Below are 22,336 nucleotides of genomic sequence, written 5' to 3'. Positions count from 1 at the left end.
CGGGCATCGAAAACAGATCGACCGCAGCTTCGCCCCAAAAATGCGGCAAGCCCACTTACGACCCAGGGATGCCTGGCCCTGGGAAGGTTTCGTACAGACACAGCTGGATTAACCCCTCAGCTGCGAACCTGGAAGTCAGTTAGTAAGCGCGGGTAGCGTTACAAACCTGACTTGAGGGGAGGCTGTTTAAAGACTTGCCTAGGTCCGCCCGACTACAATTGGTCAGCAGATGACACAGTCATTCGTTGATCCCCCTGTGTACCCTTTCGACTGATGACCCAACATTATGTAATATAGAAGATTATGCGATGGAATCTAAATTTAGATTAGAACAGGCATATAATAGCCAGAATAATGCTAGAAACTGATAAACAAAAACAAAAAGATAGACAACGAAAATAGTTTAGACTTTGAATTACAAATAGAAGTCCAGGTTTTATTAAAAAATGGCCAATAGCTAGACTATACATATACAGGACCCTATACGGTACAGACAGATAGAACCTAACAATAACATAATACTTTTAAATACAAAAAACAAAAATCAAACTGTACATTAATATATTGCATTAAATTTACATGTTCCTATAACTTTATATATTTCATATACCATTTAATTGTTCTAACACTTAAAAACAGTACGGCCATACACAAGATCTTAATAATAAAAACCGAATAAATAAACGGAATAAAAATGAATATTTAATTTTACTCAAAATTCCGTAAAATAAATAAAATAAATTTAAAAAAAAACAGGAAGGGAAGCTAACTTCGGCTAACTTCCATTTTTCCTCCACTTCTAACGATCGTTTGTAATGCACCTATATGATATAGTCGTCCGATTTTCATAAAATTCGACATTTAAAACTTATATAAAATGGCTATATCTCAAATTTGATGAAAATCTGTTCAAAACTGAAAAAGTTATAATATTTAATTGAATTAAATTCTCGATCGTTCCTATGGGAGCTATATGATATAGTAGTCCGATTTTCATAAAACTTTAGACAAAATTGTAGAATAATTTGAAATGCCTATACCTCATAATTTTATTGAATTCTGTTAAAAACTGAAAATGTTATAATTTTTTTTCCTATGGCAGCTATATGATATAGTCGTCCGATCCGAGTGAGAGTATGTAAAAGACTAACTACAAAGTTTCATTCAAAAAGCTACAAAACTGAAAGACTTGTTTGCGTAGAAACGGACAGACGGTCAGACGGACATGTCTAGATCGATTCGGCTGTTCATCCTGATCAAGAATATATATACTTTATATGGTCGGAGGTGCCTCGTTCACTGCGTTGCAAACTTCTGACTGAAATTATAATACCCTGCAAGGGTACTTCATATGATTATGTTATTTTTCTAAAATAGAGGGAGTATGAGTATAGAGTATGCCCACATATCGAATGCACTCTGTACTCAGTGTTACGCATTAATTTTATTACAAACACATTGTAGTACTTGGCCACAATAAACAACACATAAACAAATCCATGACTCAAGCAGTTCGAAGTGCCCGGTAATATGATCCCGGATGAGTAAACTGGGCATAGAAAATGCTTAATCGACATATTTGACATGCGCAATTGCTATGTCACAACGATCGAGAAATTAAGAAAACTAAAAATTATAATTTTTTCAGTTTTCAACATAATTTAAAACTTATATAAAATGGCTATATCTCAAATTTGATGAAAATCTGTTGAAAACTGAAAAAGTTATAATATTTAATTGAATTAATTTCTCGATCGTTCCTATGGGAGCTATATTATATAGTAGTCCGATTTTCATAAAATTTTACACAAAATCTATATATATAAAAATGCTCTGTTCGTGTCTACTTCCTTCATAGACTTGAAAAGTTCTGAACCGTTTAAGCCCAAATTTTTACACAACATGCGTTGAGGTTCCAGCTCGGTTATTGTCTACTTTTGATGTTATCTGCATTTGCGAATATATCCAATTTTTTTCGCGTTTCCCCGTGCCCCTACTGCTGCGCCCTCTATAGGCAGCCACTTGAATCGAAGCATTTCCTGTCAAACATTCAAAACATATTGAAAAAAGAAACTTGAAAAGTTCTGAACCGTTTAAGCCCAAATTTTTACACAACATGCGTTGAGGTTCTAGCTCTGTTATTGTCTACTTTTGATGTTGATAGCTTATCTGCATTTGCGAATATATCAATTTTTTTTTCGCGTTTCCTCGTGCCCCTACTGCTGCGCCCTCTACAGGCAGCCAGCTGAATCAAAGCATATTCTGTCAAACATTCAAAACATATTGAAAGAAGAAATTGGAGATAAAATTTTTTTTTTTGTTCAGGTTCAGTCAGAAACGAAGTCATGCCACCCAAGAAGTCGAGTTTGGGTCTTCGTACTCGCAATACAGAAGCAAACAGACGTAAGATTACGAATATGACTGACGAAGAACGGGCCTCCATCCGAGAGACTGAGCGGCTGAAAGCAATGCAGATGCACAACGAGGAATCAGCAGAAAGACGAGCAGATAGGCTTGAGAGAAAACGATTGAGAGTTAGGCAGTCGCGTTCTGCAGCAATCGATTTGATTCACTCTCAAAATAATGAACGCGACAGGGCAAGGGTAGCTGAAGCGCGTTTACAGCTTGCAGCAGATCAAAACCTGCAACACAATCGTCTTGCATTCAGATATAATCCAACTGTTGATTACAGCTCGAATCGCAATGTCGTTATTGGCCGGATGCATCAGGTCTGCATATACTGTCAGGCTCCTTCGATTGAATCAGACGAAACTTCGGTCCGAGGAATATATCCATTTGCGGGATGCTGTGATGAATGACCGTAATACAACCAACGTTGGAAAGCTCACGATTTTGCCATCCTCATACATAGGTAGTCCACGCCACATGCATAAATATGGTCAAAATGACATGGCATATGTTCGTTGCTACGGCCGTCCAGACTTATTTATCACCTTCACATGCAATCCAGCTTGGGACGAGATAGTACAGCTGTTATTTCCTGGACAATCGTATAGGGATAGGCATGACATCACAGCCCGTGTTTTCAGACAAAAGCTCAAGTCAGTGATGGATTTCATTGTGAAACATGGAGTTTTTGGATCTGTGCGGTGCTGGATGTATTCAGTAGAATGGCAGAGGAGAGGATTGCCGCATGCGCAAAGTATATTTAATGGGGGAATTAGAACTTAAAGTAAATAATGCCCAAATTTTTACACAACATGCGTTGAGGTTCCAGCTCGGTTATTGTCTAATTTTGGTGTTGATAGCTTATCTGCATTTGCGAGTATATCAGTTTTTTTTGCGTTTCCCCGTGCCCCTACCGCTGCGCCCTCTACAGGCAGCCAGCTGAATCAAAGTATTTCCTGTCAAAGTCTCAAAACATATTGAAAGAAGAAATTGGAGATAAAGATTTTATTTTTTTGTTCAGGTTCAGTAAGAAACGAAGTCATGCCACCCAAGAAGTCGAGTTTGGGTCGTCGTACTCGCAATACAGAAGGAAAACGAAGTAAGATTAGGAATATGACTGACGAAGAGCGGGCCTCCATCCGAGAGACTGAGCGGCTAAGAGCAATGCAGATGCACAACGCGGAATAAGCAGAAAAACGAGCATATAGGCTTGAGAGAAAACGATTGAGAGTTAGGCAGTCGCGTTCTGCAGCAATCGATTTGATTCACTTTCAAAATAATGAACGCGACAGGGCAAGGGTAGCTGAAGCTTGGATGCTCCAGGAGGAACGGGGAAAACATTCCTAATTACATTGATTCTGGCTACGGTTCGAGCTAACAAGGACATAGCTTTAGCTCTTGCTTCATCTGGAATCGCTGCATTGTTACCTGGTGGGAGGACTGCTCATTCAGCGCTGAAGTTGCCGTTGAACATGCAAATCATCGAGACTCCTACGTGCAACATTTCCTGAGCATCTGTCATGGGAAAAGTATTGCAAAGATGTAAACTCATTGTTTGGGATGAATGCACAATGGCACACAAAAAATCGCTGGAAGCTTTCGATCGATTATTGCGGGATTTGCGTGGAGCTGTCCAACCATTTGGGAATGCGTTAATATTGCTCGCAGGGTATTTCAGGCAAAGGTTGCCTGTGATTTCCCGATCGACACCAGCTGACGAGATAAATGCTTGCCTAAAATATTCTAAATGTACGTATATTACAGTTGAAGACGAATATGCGTGTCCAGTTACAGAACGATGACTCAGCCGACGTACTGGACATAGGGAACGGAAAGCTGCCAGTCAATGAGACGTCGAGAAAAATGGTATTGCCCGAGAATTTCTGTAATTTAGTTACATCGAAGGAAGGACTTATCCAAATGGTGTTCCCCGACATCCGAATAAATTATAGGAATCACGATTGGCTCAGTGGACGAGCGATTCTCGCTGCCAAGAACAAAGATGTATACCAGCTCAATCATGTAATCCAGTCCAGCATAGAAACTGACGAAATTACATATAAGTCGATAGACCCCGTTGTGGAGGCAGAGGAAGCAGTTAATTACCCTACGGAATTTCTAAACTCACTTGATCTGCCTGGAATGCTACCACACATATTGAAATTAAAAATAGGTGTGCCGATTATCATGCTCCGAAATATAAATCAGCCGAAACTCTGCAACGGTACGCGACTCGCAGTCAAAAAATTTATGAACAACGTAGTAGAAGCAACGATCATAACTGGTCCTTTCAAAGGTGAAGATGTCCTCATTCCTAGGATTCCTCTGATCCCGACTGATACACCGTTTCAGTTCAAGAGATTGCAGTTTCCCATTCGTTTGGCGTTCGCAATTAATTAATAAAGCTCAAAGACAATCTCTGGAGTTGTGTTGTCTAGATTTGGATGCAGATTGTTTTTCACACGGATAATTATATGTTGCGTGTTCCCGTGTCGGAAACCAGATAGTCTTTATATTTACGCGGAGAATGGAGAAATGAAAAATATTGTATACCAACAAGTATTACAGAATTAAATGAATTTGAAAATTATTCTTTTTTTTTACTTATTTCTAATGCGTGCAACCACAATATGCCACAGAGAAACGTGGCAGGGTACAGCTAGTTTAGTCATAAAATTTAAAAAATAGAACAATTTTTTTTTTGGAAATCATGCTGATTAAAAATATATATGATTAATAGGGTCGGAAATGATTCCTTCACTAATTTTAATGCTCCTGACTAAAATTATAATACCCTTTAAGGGTATAAAAATTCTTCATATTTAAATCACCAATCGAAATGTTACATAAAACGAAGCCATCTGGTGGCGTTCACCAGGTTTCCTAGTAAATATATATAATTTATAATGTATTGATTCCTAGTCAACGAAGTGCTATCTTCAAGGGTATACAAACTTCGGAGTGCTGAATTTAGTTCCCTTTCTTGTTTTAAATATAATAAAATAGTTTTAGTTGGCTATGTAGGAATTTATTTTAATTACAATCAAGCACAGTCAAAAATTATTTTTTCACACTTCATACACCGTATACACACATGTTAGAATTTAGAAATTGATATTGATAAGCCCTTTACGTAAATGCACCGAAGAAGTACTTACTCGGAATATATTACACGCCAATAAAACATTCTCTGGATCATACATATGAATATGAGACGTTGGAATTTTATCAGTTTTAGAAAATACAGTCATCTCATGTTTTGACATTAAGTTATGTTTTTTCTCTTTTCGGGTCAATGTAGCTATTAAAGTACTGTCACTCCAACTATCATGTGTGTTGAAATAATTCTCCGCAAATTCATGAATATTGTAAAATGTTTCATCGATGATAGTATCTTTTGGAATGTCTTCATAACAGTTGAGTTGATGAATTTTTTTCTCTACTCTTTGTTTACGTCTTTGCTCACGTTCATGGTCCATTTCATATTTTAGAGGAGATGTAGTCCTGGATGACTTCATGCCGTTTTCTGTTAATATTTCACACTCTTGTAATACATCATCTTCATTTCGAAGACTTTTTTGATTCGTTAATTTATTGGACCTTATTGCTTCATAAATAGGTTCAGGCTGTAAATTTAATTTTGAAGTATTGCTAGAAATAGGTGGTGGAGGGGGAGGCATTGTTGGCTCAGGTAGTGATGGAACGCATTTAAAACCAACGTCCTTTCCTGTTTCTCGGGTATCAAGAGTCGAAGTGTTTTGCAAGCATTGATTTATCTAAAAATTAAAAAAAAAAATAGGAAAATTAAAGACCCACGAACTAACATAACCAGATTAAGTGCTCAAAATCAAAGGTTTACTTTCTCCTACTTATTAGTAATCTACTTACTTCATCGGTAAGGTCATGTACTAAGTTATTCATTTTATGATTTATTTCTTCAATGAGAGGGTTAGTTGAAGGGCCTTCGGATGCTTCACCTAAAAAGGCAAATATATGATCCAAGTCAATTGTGTCTTGTTGAATTGTAGTTTCGACTGTTTCAACTGTTTGTTTGCCAGAATCGTCTTTATCTTTAAATAGTTTGGCCGATATGTTGATACTTTCTGAAATATGTGTCAGGGCGTTTATTTCTTCTTGAACCAGCCTGAAATTAAATGAATAAATATTAAAATATTTTAACATGTTTCGAATTTCGTGTATAAATGTAATAAAACCTTTTTAATTATTATCAAATTTGTGTTAGGATCCAATTACTTAGTTAAGCAAGGCTTTTAATATTTTAAGTTTGTTATTACAAATAGTTATTTCTTTAAAGTGTCTAAGAGTGTCACTGAGTTTCAAACTTCTGATTTATTAAAAGACCTATTACAGAAGGATTCAGTAAGTGTGCTTATGGTATTACAACACCTTGAAAAAACTATTGAAAAATTTCAAAATACAAGCACTTATATTACCCTAGAAAAAAAAAATCGTTTAAGAAAAAATATAAAAAGATGGCATAGATATAGCGAGAAAAAAGTTCGTAGAAGAAAAAATATTAATAAAATGGCAGAGTCATAGCGGGTCTTATAGATCATATGATTCCAATAGTAAACGCTCGTATGGTGTACATGCTGACGTAGCTTTTAAAAAAGATTTTTTTTAACATATAGGAAGTGTACAGAAGTGTAGTTTCCATAGAAGTGTAGAGAAGAGAAGTGTAGTTTCCGAGAAATCGTGTAAACCGTTTCAAAAAATTTTGTTTTTGACAAAAACGCAAAAATTGATAACAAGAAAGGAAGATATCGTCGTCTCGCCGAAGTTTATATACGCTTTCAGATAGAACTTCGATCACTAGGAATCATTACATAATAAATTATATATATTTATGTTTCAAAAAATTAGGTAATGGCTGCTTACAGTCTTACATTCAAAGTTTCGAATTTTCTCTATATGATATAGTCGTTCGATTGTCATAAAATTAAAATCAAAATTCTAAAATTATATAAAAGGGCTATATCTCAAATTTGATGAAAATCTATTGAAAACTGCATATGATATAATTTTTAATTTTATTAATTTCTCGATCGTTCCTATGGAAGCTATATAGTAGTCCGATTTTCATAAAATTTGCACACAAAATTGTAGAATAATATAAAATGACTATAACCTAAATTTGATCAAATTCTGTTGAAAACTGAAAATATTATACTTTTTTTGTAATAATTTTTCGATCATTCCTATGGCAGCTATTTGATATAGTTGTTCGATCCGGCTCGGGAAGAGTATATAGAAGACTAACTACAAAGTGTCATTCAGATAGCTTCAAAAATGAGAGACTAGTTTGCGTTGAAACGGGCTGGCGGACAGACGGACAAGACAAGATTAACTCGGCTGTTGATGCTGATCAAAAAAATATATACACTTTTTATGGTCGGAGGTGCCTCCTTCACTGCGTTGCAAACGTGTGACTGAAATTATAATACCCTGAAAGGGTATAAATATACAAAATTTGAAACGATCTAAGAAGATTAGCGCACCAATAGATTGAGTTTTCTTATTGGAACAAAATGGCTAACGAATTTCAATGAATTAGAATTTTTCAAACGTTCGAAATTGACAGGCTTTTAGTATAGCAAAAGTTTCGGCGGTGAAGACTTTGCAATAATCCAGCGATGATTTTGTGTTCGTCAAGGACGTTGCTTCGGTTGATTTTGAGTCGTCGGTAAAAACAGAAACTGGGACCGAAATTCTAAGCTCGAAGTTTGACTTTTTGTCGAAATATTCAAATTAGGGTTTATTTTGGGCTCCATCGCGGCCAAGTAAGGTGGCAAAATTATAGCCTTATTTGGGCTAAGTGGCTTATGATCAGAACAGTAGCTGGCACAACGCATGAGTATAGATGCAATAAGATATGCTGTTGCTCTTCCCAACATGCTAAGTAAGGGAGAGTTGGGTAATGTATAAATGTCCCCACGAACAGCTCCGTGATAAGGTAAAAGTACCTTTTGAGTGTAGGACTTTGCGCACCTATTGATGGGGAATCTTCTGGAATGTTTCCGAATTTGTCTTTAATAGAGACGGGTTTTTATTTTGGTAAACATAATAGCGTCGCCAGTGTAGATCGACACTTTTATCGACTATAAAAAATAAGTCAGGATTTATTTCCTGACGCTATAACTCTAGGACGCATGAACCGATTTCCACGGTTTTGGATTCGTTGGAAAGGTCTCGGGCTCCGAGAGGTTAATAGCAAAGAAATTTCAGGAAAAAAGTTCAAAATTAAGAGATTGAATTGATTTCGAAACATATGCAAACATTGAGAACTGCCATTCGGGCAAATCCATCAAATATTTGTGCAAGTACGTCACAAAAGGCAGCCTCATGGCTGTATCAGATACGTCATTACTAATGTAGCATTGTGGCGATTATTCAAATTCATGAAAAATATCCCACAGTTGTACATTTAGCAGTGCAATTGTAAAATGGCCAAAGAGTTTACTTTACTGAGACTAATGGGGGGCAATGAGCTGAGACCATTATCGACAACATTAGGTAGCTTCTTTCCAATGTTTGAAGTAGTTCCATTCGCAGCGACGCCGATGTACGTTGAAATGCCCAAGTAATACACTTGGAATCAATCACCAAAAAAATCCAACGTCGCAAACAAGGAACCCCAGTTCCAGATTGACCACAGGTGTTTTCCACTGATGCACTAGGTCGCATGTACACTGTTCATCCTAGAAATGATGAATGTTTTTATTTGCGACTGCTTTTGGTAAATGTACGTGGACCAAAATCATTTGCGCATTTGAAAACTGTGAATGGCTAACAATGCAAAACATATCGAGTAGCATGTCAACTATTGGGTTTGCTGGAGAAAGATTCTCTTTGGGAGCTAACACTTGCGGATTAAGTTGTTTCATCAAATACATACCAAATACGAACGCAGTTCGCAATAGTCATTACCACAAGCTTTCCTTCACAACCAATTCACTTATGGAACAAATGCAAAGAAGACATATGTGAAGACATCTTTCATCGCTTTCCCATTTAAACGCAACCGCAACGATGAAATCTACAATGAAGAATTGATTCAGATTGAGGATCAATACTTAACCATTCTATTCTTCTAGGACACACCGTTTCATTGATTTTGGCCACTATTCGATCAAGATGTGGCATAACTTTGGACTCAAAGAACTAAATGGCAACAATAACACGGCCACTGCGGCGGCTAAGTTAAAGACAATATAAAAATTTAAAAAAACACTCGCGCTGGGTTTTTGTTGGTGATTGTTTAGCTCACTTTGATTTTTTGTTTTTAATTTTTATTTTATTATTTTTATACCCTTGCAGGGTATTATAATTTCAGTCAGAACTTGCAACGCAGTGAAGGAGGCACCTCCGACCACATAAAGTATATATATTCTTGATCAGGATGAACAGCCGAGTCGATCTAGCTATGTCCTTCTGTCTGTCCGTTTCTACGCAAACTAGTCCCTCAGTTTGAAGCTATCAGAATGAATCTTTGTAGTTAGTCTTATATATACTCTCCCCGGGCCGAATCGGAAGATTGTATATAGCTCCCATAAACTTATAAAAATATTTTTTCTAAAATCTAGGGCGATTTTTCCTGATTTTGTTCGTTTAGCGTCTTTCTCAATATACGGGCGAATCGCTTGTTGACGTTCAAATTTTTGTATAACCATGTCGAAATCGCCCTAGAACTACAGGTTACAGATTTAAGTTTAAAGGGTTATGCATGAGAATGACAGAGAAGGAGATATTTTCGGTATTCTTCGGGAGGGCTTCGGGTTTTCAGTTCGAGTAAAGGGTTAGCTTCGGGTTTTCAGTGCGTTTAAACAGATCAAAGTGTTAAGTTCCGTGTAAAAAGTGATGAGATGGAGACATTTTTAAAACATTTGAACGGGGATATTTTGCTCAACATTTTTGAAGGTATGTTTATTAGTATTGTTTACTTATAGGTATATATATAGATATATAATCTTAATCTTATATAAGATGAAGAACGGAATTTCACAATTAGTGCAATTAACTGCCTAACTTGGGACCAACTTCGTGGGAAAATTCCAACGAATATTGTTGGTGTGGCCATGAAGTTTTATAATCTTGAAAAACTCAGGCGTAATGTAAGTAATTCATTATTAACTATATTATTTGCAATAAGTAGTCAAAAAACATCTACACATATAAGTTAACTAAGTTAACCGGGCGAAGGCAATGACCGATCGTCCGAAAGCTCGCTCCGGCCAAATTGCTGACCCAGCGTCTGGCCGGAAGCTCGTGCACAGCCGGCAAGCACTGCCCATTGGAGTGGCCGCTATGAGTCCCGCTTTTGTTAGTTCTTAAGTTCAGTTCTGATTTGACATTCATTGAATAAAGAGCCACTGCTCATAAAATTACACTCCGACTAATTGTCGTTAAAACTTTATTATTCATCACCTGTCTGAGTCCCTTGGCCAGCGGGTAAAAGGAGGGCAGTCACCCTCCCAACATAATCTTCCTAATTCATCATTGGGAAATCTACGGCCAGCCGGCTAGAAGAAACCAAAGGGCCTGTTGCCCCAACTCTACAACACCAAGAATAATCCGTGGCGACGTGGATATTGCCTGCGGCAAATTTTCGTCGGACTATATCTTATTAATTGGCGCTCAACGTCTAAAAGTACCCACTGTAACAAATTGGGGAAACATGTAAGTGAGCACCTCTTACTTTATGCTTTCCTTTCTGCATTAGATTAGCTTTAAACCTAATGAAATAAATAGCTGCCGGAATAACTTCTGCAGCTCCACTTTAATATTTTTGTGTTAACTTTATTAAATAAAAATTAATTAAGCCATAATTTGATTGACAATTTAATGGTGAATTATATTTGCGATAATAATATTTGTTCTTTGCTGTCAGTGTATTGTTTGCATTTTATTTTATTGCCAAAAATAAGTACGGATATTAGATATCTTGGCCTAAGCGGTAGGCCGCCGCTAACGAACAGATTAGTCGTGAATTTATTTCAAATTATATTTCACTTAATATCGGCGTTTAATTCTGTCGTTTGTATATTCATAAATTGTGAATTTATTTATTTTATTCGTTGTGTCTTTTTGCTTAGACCCTAAATTCTTAGTATTTGCCTCGCAGTACATTTTTTTTTTTATTGCCCCCACTCAACTGCTGCATATGCATTTGTGTGGCAAATTGTTGTTATTTATTTCTTTGTTTCTCATAGCGGAGGCTCAGTTCCGCATACCCCTGACCCTATCGCTGCTTGACAGGGCACCGGCTCGATTCGACGAGCTCAGAAACTTTGTTGATAAAGCGGCGGCTCCGTCCCCGCACACCCTTGGCCAAGCCAATTGCCTTCATGGGCAGAATAGCTTGAGCAAGCATTCCCCTAACAGTGCGATTTAACTTGGCCACATATGAGCTCTCCATTCCAGCAGTACAGGGAGAATAAACCATACGCTAGTAACTCAGGGTCTGATAGTGAAGGGCCCCCGCGTACTAACCCCACAGTTGGAACTATGGACCCAGAGCAGCTTAAAGCTATAATTCAGGCCGCGGTTAGCCATGCCTTGGCGGAAAGGGTCAACAAAGAACAGGAATTGCGCCAAGCCATAGAACAGTTGGCCGCCCAAGTGGCAGCGGTGCAAGTCGCACCCACACAAGCAGAGGCTCCGAAAATCAAGGTGTATGAGCCCATTGATATCAAAGGCATTGTTCAATGCAACGAGCCTTTAGATGCCGTTAAATGCCTGCCCGAATTTACGGGGCACAAGAAACATACGTCTCTTGGCGGCAACCGGCACTAGCCGCATATTACATTTTTAGGAATTATGTTAATAGCTCACGCCATTATCAGGCGGTAGTCATAATTAGGAGTAAGATTAGGGGCCCTGCCGATGCAGTGCTATCCTCGTTCGGCACAATATTGAATTTTTATGCGATTATATACCGCCTTGATTTCACATATAGTGACAAGCGACAGATTCACGTCATCGAGCAGGAGATGGGTACCCTCAGACAGGGAAGCCTCACGCTCCTGCAATACTATGACGAGGTCGAGGAAAAACTCACCTTGCTTACTAAAAAGGCAACTATGTCGTACGTAGCATCGGCGGCAAGAGTTTTGTGCGAAAAATTCCGGGATGATGCGCTCCGCGTTTTTATTTCGGGCCTCAAGCGCAGCCTCTCCGATGTCCTCTTCTCGGCAAAGCCGAAGGACATGCCAACTGCCTTGGCGTTGGCTCAAGAAGTGGAGTCAAACCAGGAGAGGTACACCTTCGCGGCATCGTTCGCAAAGAGCCTGGAGGATAGGGACAAGAAGCAAGTTCCAAAGGCGCAAGATCGCCAACAAACGTCCTATCAAGGGCACTCCCAAGTGAGTGCGGGCAAAAACCCGCACTTCACTAAACAACACAAGGCTCAGGTGCACTCCGCTCCGAGCAGCGGCAGGCGTCGTGAAAACACGCCAGAGCCCATGGATGTTGACCCTTAAATGTCTAGGATGCTCAAGCCATCTCAAGCGCCGGCCTACCAAAATAGGAAGCCGGCCGGATCCGATTGATCCGGCCCGCACAAAAGGCAGAGGGTAAACCACATTACTCAGGGCCCAAACGAAACCGAAGGTTACACCGCCGCAGCTTCAAGCGCGGCACAAGAAATCAGTGACGATGCTGTCCATGAATATGATTCGGACGCAATTAATTTTTTAGGGGAAAATCCCTGCTACCCGTCATCAGACGAAGAGTAGCGGGGGTAGATATGAGACTTTTAATAGATACGGGCGCGGCAAAAATTTCATCCGTCCATACGAGGGATTGAAAGGCGTCCGCCCAGTAGAATCGCCATTCACGATACATTCGATCCATGGCGTCACCACTATCACTAAAAAGTGTTATGTTTCCCAATTTAACTTGAAGGCCACGTTCTTCATTTTACCAGATTTGTCCTCCTTTGATGCCATAATTTGCCTTGACCTGTTAAAACAGGCAGGGGCATCGTTTTGTCTAGCTTCCGATCACCTGAAATGGGCCTCCGAAGGAGAGAAGTTAGAATTCCAATCGTGCCCCGACGTCAATTTTACCAACATTGATTGCTCGGACGCGCCGCCTCTAGTTAGAGAGGCCTTTACCAAAATGCTTGGCGAACGAAAGAAAGCCTTTGCAAACCCCAACGAGGCCCTGCCTTACAACACGTCGGTGGTAGCTACCATCAGGACGGTAAGCGAGGAGCCCATTTATGCCAAGCTTTACCCATACCCAATGGGGGCTGCAGATTTTGTCAACAGCGAAATCCAAGAGCTGCTAAAAAATGGCATAATACAAAAGTCAAAATCCCCCTACATTAACCTAATATGGGTAGTCGACAAGAAGGGCACTGACGAAGCGGGCAACCGCAAAATGCGACTCGTGTTAGACTTTCGCAAATTGAACGAGAGGACGATACCCGATCGCTATCCCATGCCAAATATCTCTATGATACTAGGGAATTTAGGCAAAGCCAAATACTTCACGACACTTGATCTGAAGTCAGGCTACCACCAGATCACTCTGGCAGGGCGTGACCGCGAAATGACTTCCTTTTCCGTTAACGGAGGAAAATACGAGTTTCTCCGGCTTCCGTTTGGTTTGAAGAATGCTGCCAGCATCTTCCAAAGAACCATCGACGACATACTGCGAGAGCAGATTGGCAAATTTTGCTATGTTTATGTTGATGATGTCATCGTTTTTTCAGAAGACGAAAACGCCCACATACGGCATGTGGATTGGGTTCTTAAGAGCCTGCACGACGCCAACATGAGGGTGTCAGCACAAAAATCGCGTTTCTTTAAAAAGAGCGTTAGTTTCTTGGGCTTTGTTGTCACTAATAAAGGTGCCACAACTGACCCAGAAAAAACCAAGGCCATACAGGAATTCCCCGAACCCAAAAATGTATTCGAGGTGAGATCGATCCTTGGCTTGGCCAGTTATTACCGATGCTTCATCAAAGACTTTGCATCAATAGCTAGGCCTATATCTGAAATTCTTAAAGGGGAGCATGGAAGTGTCAGTAGGCACAGATCCAAAAATATACAGGTGCAATTTAGCGAGCAGCAACGGCTTGCTTTCCATAAGTTGCGTAACATTCTGGCTTCAGAGGATGTCATCCTCAGCTATCCCGACTACAAGAATGCATTCGATCTAATGACTGATGCCTCGGCATTTGGCATTGGTGCGGTACTATCCCAAGAGGGAAGACCCATTACTATGATATCTAGGACCCTAAAGGACCGAGAGGTTAACTACGCTACTAACGAGCGTGAGCTGTTAGCCATAGTTTCGGCACTGGCCAAATTACGCCATTACTTATATGCAGTAAAAGATATAAATATCTATACTAACCACCAACCGTTGACATTCGCAGTATCGGAATCCAATCCGAATGCGAAAATCAAACGATGGAAAGCCCGCATCGACGAGTCCGGCGCCAAAATGTTTTACAAGCCCGGCAAAGAAAACCTCGTTGCGGATGCCCTCTCAAGACAGCAACTTAACGTTCTGGGAGAGGAAGAAGCTTTTTCTAGCGCAGCTGTTGAGCTGTCGCTCACCCACACAATTGAAACTACGGATAAGCCCCTGAATTGCTTTCAAAACCAGATAACTCTGGAGGAGGCACGCTTTCCGTCGAAACGCAGCTTCGTACTCTTTGGAAACAAGAGACGACATAGCATCGACTTCACTTGCAAAGAGTCATTGCTCGAAGAGCTCGCGGATATTATCGTTCCTAAAGGCGTAAACGCCATTCATTGCGATTTGCATACGCTAGCAATGATACAGGACGAATTGGTTCGGCAATTCCCGGCCACCAAGTTTTGGCACTGCAAGAATCGCGTGACGGATATTTTTGCAGTCGCTGAGAGGCGAGAAGTCCTCACTGTTGAGCACAACAGGGCTCACAGATCGGCCCAGGAAAACGTGAAGCAGGTACTTTCAGAATACTACTTCCCAAAAATGGCTAAACTAGCGAGCGAAATAGTTGCTAATTGTAGGAAATGCGCTAAGGCGAAGTATGACACACACCCCAAAAAGCATAAGCTTGGCGAGACACCGCTCCCATCTCATGTAGGAGAAATGCTACATTTTCTCCACGGACAAGAAATATTTCCTCACGTGCATTGACAAATTCTCGAAATTTACCATGGTCCAACCAATTCCCTCTAGAACCATAGAGGACCTGAAACCGGCATTACTACTGCTGATGAATGTTTTCCCTAAAGCCAAGGTCATATATTGCGACAACGAACCATCGTTAAACTCGCACACCATTTTGACCATGCTGAAAACCATTTCGGCGTTAGCGTTTCAAACGCACCGCCCCTCCACAGTGTCTCAAACGTACAAGTGGAGCGCTTCCACAGCACTCTGGTGGAGCTCGCCCGATGCCTTAAAATTGATAAAGGCATCAGTGACACCGTCGAGCTAATCTTACTGGCCACAGTCAGGTACAATAAATCGCCCAAAATAAGCTCAGGAACAGGGAAAATGCTTCCCAACAAAACAGGGTGTTCGAAGTTGGCGAAAAAGTCCTAGTAAAATCCAACAGGCGACTAGGCAACAAACTCTCTCCATTGTGTGAAGAGAAAGTTGTGGAAGCGGACATGGGGACCACAGCCCTCATTAAGGGGAGGGTGGTCCACAAGGACAACCTTAGGTAGACGAAGCATGGTCATGTTGACTTGATTCGTCTGATAATTTTTTACTACCTTTTTTCATATTTTTTATTCCTAGCCACTTGGCATAAGTTTTTTTATTTATATTTTTTATTTGTCATTATCATTATTTTTACTTAAGCTTTTCTGTGCTTTATTTTTATATGTTTGGTGGTGGGCTTCTTGAGTTTTGCAAAACACTACAATAAATCCGAAAATTACAGGTTCACTCCTATACCTCTGTTATTCCTTTTGGCCCTAACATCGGCACACGTCACGGACTACTCGCAGGCCAAATACATTCCCATCATTGATGGTCGAATATGGGAAGAATTTGCATTTGTGAGACAGGCAAATCTCTCAGAATACAGGCGCGTGGTGGAAGAGACTAATGACATGATTCACATGTTTCCCCAGTCGCACATGCAGAAACTTTTGAGCGTAGAGGTCGCTCACCTGCGTGACCTGCTCGAGTCACTGAGTTTAGACTTCTTGGGAGCGGCGTTAAAGGTAGGGAACGCCATACGCGGAGGATTTTTAAATTGCTGACCCAGCGTCTGGCCGAAAGTTCGTGCACAGCCGAAAAGCACTGCCCATTGGAGTGGCCGCTATGAGTCCCGCTTTTGTTAGTTCTTAAGTTCAGTTCTGATTTGACATTCATTGAATAAAGAGCCACTGCTCATAAAATTACACTCCGACTAATTGTCGTTAAAACTTTATTATTCATCACCTGTCTGAGTCCCTAGGCCAGCGGGTAAAAGGAGGGCAGTCACCCTCCCAACATAATCTTCCTAATTCATCATTGGGAAATCTACGGCCAGCCGGCTAGAAGAAACCAAAGGGCCTGTTGCCCCAACTCTACAACACCAAGAATAATCCGTGTCGAAGTGGATATTGCATACGACAAATTTTCGTCGGACTATATCTTATTAATTTATATAGCTGTACCCTGCCACGTTTCTCTGTGGCATATTGTGGTTGCACGCATTAGAAATAAGTAAAAAAAAAGAATAATTTTCAAATTCATTTAATTCTGTAATACTTGTTGGTATACAAAATTCTTCGTTTCTCCATTCTCCGCGTAAATATAAAGACTATCTGGTTTCCGACACGGGAACACGCAACATATAATTGTCCGTGTGAAAAACAATCTGCATCCAAATCTAGACCACACAACTCCAGAGATTGTCTTTGAGCTTTATTAATGGTCATTGCGAACGCCAAACGAATGGGAAACTGCAATCTCTTGAACTGAAACGGTGTATCAGTCGGGATCAGAGGAATCCTAGGAATGAGGACATCTTCACCTTTGAAAGGACCAGTTATGATCGTTGCTTCTACTACGTTGTTCATAAATTTTTTGACTGCGAGTCGCGTACCGTTGCAGAGTTTCGGCTGATTTATATTTCGGAGCATGATAATCGGCACACCTATTTTTAATTTCAATATGTGTGGTGGCATTCCAGGCAGATCAAGTGAAGAAATTCCGTAGGGTAATTAACTGCTTCCTCTGCCTCCACAACGGGGTCTACCGACTTATATGTAATTTCGTCAGTTTCTATGCTGGACTGGATTACATGATTGAGCTGGTATACATCTTTGTTCTTGGCAGCGAGAATCGCTCGTCCACTGAGCCAATCGTGATTCCTATAATTTATTCGGATATCGGGGAACACTTTTTGGATAAGTCCTTCCTTCGATGTAACTAAATTACAGAAATTCTCGGGCAATACCATTTTTCTAGATGTCTCATTGACTGGCAGCTTTCCGTTCCCAATGTCCAGATGAAGCAAGAGCTAAAGCTATGTCCTTGTTAGCTCGAACCGTAGCCAGAATCAATGTAATGAGGAATGTTTTCCCCGTTCCTCCTGGAGCATCCAAGCTTCAGCTACCCTTGCCCTGTCGCGTTCATTATTTTGAGAGTGAATCAAATCGATTGCTGCAGAACGCGACTGCCTAACTCTCAATCGTTTTCCCTCAAGCCTTTCTGCTCGTCTTTCTGCTGATAATGCGTTGTGCATCTGCATTGCTCTCAGCCGCTCAGTCTCTTGGATGGAGGCCCGTTCTTCTTCAGTAATATTCGTAATCTTACGACTTTTTGCTCTGTATTGCGAGTACGACGACCCAAATTCGACTTCTTGGGTGGCATGACTTCGTTTCTTACGGAACCTGAACAAAATAATAATAATAAAAAATAAAATTGTAATCTCCAATTTCTTCTTTCAAAATGTTTTGAATGTTTGACAGGAAATGCTTCGATTCAGCTGGCTGCCTGTAGAGGGCGCAGCAGTAGGGGCACTGGGAAACGCGAAAAAAACTGATATATTCGCAAACGCAGATAAGCTATCAACATCAGTAGACAATAACCGAGCTGGAACCACAACGCATGTTGTGTCAAAATTTGGGCTTAAACGGTTCAGAACTTTTCAAGTCTATAAAGGAAGTAGACACGAACAGAGCATTTTTATATATATAGATTGTATATTTTTAAATCGTCAAATTTTGACAACAATTTAATATTCGTTAATTTTAAAACTCAAAAAGCAGATTTGATAACCCAATAAAAAAAAAACACAAAACCGCTTTCTGAATTGAAAATAATGCATTTTTGGCTTAGTTAGCTGTACCCTGCCCCGTTTCTCTGTGGCATATTGTGGTTAAGAGGGCACTTCTGAATACATCAAGGTTATGACAAAAGCATCTTCCTGGCATAAGGTGAAGAAGGCAGTCAGAGTTGTTGTAGGCGGATTCAGGACTCTTTCTTGCACATTAAGTTCTGTGAAATAGACACGTTGACCATTCTCCAAATTGACTGCCAAGTGAACTACAGCTGGATAGCGGTCATGAATTGGGAACGAAAAAATTAGCCATGCAGCCTCGTTGCTGCTTATGTATCTTCCAGCCTGGTATTGAGAGATTTCATCGACAACTCGTACTCCATTGCTGTCACCATTTTCTGCCTGAACACCAAAAACTGCCATATCGCTGCCTTTATTCACGTACTTGCGGTTATATTTAATCGATTTCGCGGAATTGCAATATTCTACGTTGATGTGCGCTTTATATGATTTTGACAATAGTGGTGAGTATGGAACCACCCAACGATTGTCTACCTCAATATCACCAATTCTCATGTTTAAATTTGCCGAAGTCCCTCCATCTTCAGTTGACCGTCTCCTATACAGAGGATATCCATCGTCCCCTGTTACGGTGTTGACTGCAAATGCTCGAGGATATCGCTTGGAACACTTCCCGTCTACCATGCATGGTGAACTTGGGTTGAAGGTACCACATGGGCCATGGATCATGTTCTTGATGACAACTGCATGCAAATCCGTATCAATCTCGGCCCGTGGAATATCAGCGCATATAACATTGTCGATTTCGTCTGGAGTAATTTTATCATACAGCCAAATCAGTATGTGCGCATGCGGCAATCCTCTCTTCTGCCATTCTACTGAATACATCCAGCACCGCACAGATCCAAAAACTCCATGTTTCACAATGAAATCCATCAGTGACTTGAGCTTTTGTATGAAAACACGGGCTGTGATGTCATGCCTATCCCTATATGATTGTCCAGGAAATAACAGCTGTACTATCTCGTCCCAAGCTGGATTGCATGTGAAGGTGATAAATAAATAAATACTTAAGCTTTTCTGTGCTTTATTTTTATATGTTTGGTGGTGGGCTTCTTGAGTTTTGCAAAACACTACAATAAATCCGAAAATTACAGGTTCACTCCTATACCTCTGTTATTCCTTTTGGCCCTAACATCGGCACACGTCACGGACTACTCGCAGGCCAAATACATTCCCATCATTGATGGTCGAATATGGGAAGAATTTGCATTTGTGAGACAGGCAAATCTCTCAGAATACAGGCGCGTGGTGGAAGAGACTAATGACATGATTCACATGTTTCCCCAGTCGCACATGCAGAAACTTTTGAGCGTAGAGGTCGCTCACCTGCGTGACCTGCTCGAGTCACTGAGCATCCACCACAGAGTAGCTAGGAGTTTAGACTTCTTGGGAGCGGCGTTAAAGGTAGGGAACGCCATACGCGGAGGATTTTTAAATTGCTGACCCAGCGTCTGGCCGAAAGTTCGTGCACAGCCGAAAAGCACTGCCCATTGGAGTGGCCGCTATGAGTCCCGCTTTTGTTAGTTCTTAAGTTCAGTTCTGATTTGACATTCATTGAATAAAGAGCCACTGCTCATAAAATTACACTCCGACTAATTGTCGTTAAAACTTTATTATTCATCACCTGTCTGTGTCCCTAGGCCAGCGGGTAAAAGGAGGGCAGTCACCCTCCCAACATAATCTTCCTAATTCATCATTGGGAAATCTACGGCCAGCCGGCTAGAAGAAACCAAAGGGCCTGTTGCCCCAACTCTACAACACCAAGAATAATCCGTGTCGAAGTGGATATTGCATATGACAAATTTTCGTCGGACTATATCTTATTAATTTATATAGCTGTACCCTGCCACGTTTCTCTGTGGCATATTGTGGTTGCACGCATTAGAAATAAGTAAAAAAAAAGAATAATTTTCAAATTCATTTAATTCTGTAATACTTGTTGGTATACAAAATTCTTCGTTTCTCCATTCTCCGCGTAAATATAAAGACTATCTGGTTTCCGACACGGGAACACGCAACATATAATTGTCCGTGTGAAAAACAATCTGCATCCAAATCTAGACCACACAACTCCAGAGATTGTCTTTGAGCTTTATTAATGGTCATTGCGAACGCCAAACGAATGGGAAACTGCAATCTCTTGAACTGAAACGGTGTATCAGTCGGGATCAGAGGAATCCTAGGAATGAGGACATCTTCACCTTTGAAAGGACCAGTTATGATCGTTGCTTCTACTACGTTGTTCATAAATTTTTTGACTGCGAGTCGCGTACCGTTGCAGAGTTTCGGCTGATTTATATTTCGGAGCATGATAATCGGCACACCTATTTTTAATTTCAATATGTGTGGTGGCATTCCAGGCAGATCAAGTGAAGAAATTCCGTAGGGTAATTAACTGCTTCCTCTGCCTCCACAACGGGGTCTACCGACTTATATGTAATTTCGTCAGTTTCTATGCTGGACTGGATTACATGATTGAGCTGGTATACATCTTTGTTCTTGGCAGCGAGAATCGCTCGTCCACTGAGCCAATCGTGATTCCTATAATTTATTCGGATATCGGGGAACACTTTTTGGATAAGTCCTTCCTTCGATGTAACTAAATTACAGAAATTCTCGGGCAATACCATTTTTCTCGACGTCTCATTGACTGGCAGCTTTCCGTTCCCAATGTCCAGATGAAGCAAGAGCTAAAGCTATGTCCTTGTTAGCTCGAACCGTAGCCAGAATCAATGTAATGAGGAATGTTTTCCCCGTTCCTCCTGGAGCATCCAAGCTTCAGCTACCCTTGCCCTGTCGCGTTCATTATTTTGAGAGTGAATCAAATCGATTGCTGCAGAACGCGACTGCCTAACTCTCAATCGTTTTCCCTCAAGCCTTTCTGCTCGTCTTTCTGCTGATAATGCGTTGTGCATCTGCATTGCTCTCAGCCGCTCAGTCTCTTGGATGGAGGCCCGTTCTTCTTCAGTAATATTCGTAATCTTACGACTTTTTGCTCTGTATTGCGAGTACGACGACCCAAACTCGACTTCTTGGGTGGCATGACTTCGTTTCTTACTGAACCTGAACAAAATAATAATAATAAAAAATAAAATTGTAATCTCCAATTTCTTCTTTCAAAATGTTTTGAATGTTTGACAGGAAATGCTTCGATTCAGCTGGCTGCCTGTAGAGGGCGCAGCAGTAGGGGCACTGGGAAACGCGAAAAAACTGATATATTCGCAAACGCAGATAAGCTATCAACATCAGTAGACAATAACCGAGCTGGAACCACAACGCATGTTGTGTCAAAATTTGGGCTTAAACGGTTCAGAACTTTTCAAGTCTATAAAGGAAGTAGACACGAACAGAGCATTTTTATATATATAGATTGTATATTTTTAAATCGTCAAATTTTGACAACAATTTAATATTCGTTAATTTTAAAACTCAAAAAGCAGATTTGATAACCCAATAAAAAAAAAACACAAAACCGCTTTCTGAATTGAAAATAATGCATTTTTGGCTTAGTTAGCTGTACCCTGCCCCGTTTCTCTGTGGCATATTGTGGTTAAGAGGGCACTTCTGAATACATCAAGGTTATGACAAAAGCAT

General features: G+C 40.4%; 1 protein-coding gene across 1 annotated transcript in view; it reads right to left on the bottom strand.

Moving 5' to 3' along the window:
* The window catches only part of LOC110185378 (uncharacterized), a 348,293-nt gene that overhangs the window by 209,750 nt on the left and 116,207 nt on the right, over positions 1 to 22,336 (bottom strand). Inside the window, exons 5-6 of the mRNA XM_086839423.1 lie at positions 6,298 to 6,553; positions 5,568 to 6,185 (exon numbers count right to left, since the gene is read on the bottom strand). Of these exons, the coding sequence (XP_086695549.1) occupies positions 5,568 to 6,185; positions 6,298 to 6,553 (874 nt within the window). The remainder of the gene's footprint in view (positions 1 to 5,567; positions 6,186 to 6,297; positions 6,554 to 22,336) is intronic.

Source organism: Drosophila serrata, unplaced genomic scaffold (assembly GCF_035046125.1).
Source record: "Drosophila serrata isolate PLE 108 unplaced genomic scaffold, ASM3504612v1 contig_373, whole genome shotgun sequence".
Lineage (NCBI taxonomy): Eukaryota > Metazoa > Arthropoda > Insecta > Diptera > Drosophilidae > Drosophila > Drosophila serrata.
Note: the sequence above shows the minus strand (reverse complement) of the source record. Positions and strands in the feature narration are given on the sequence as shown.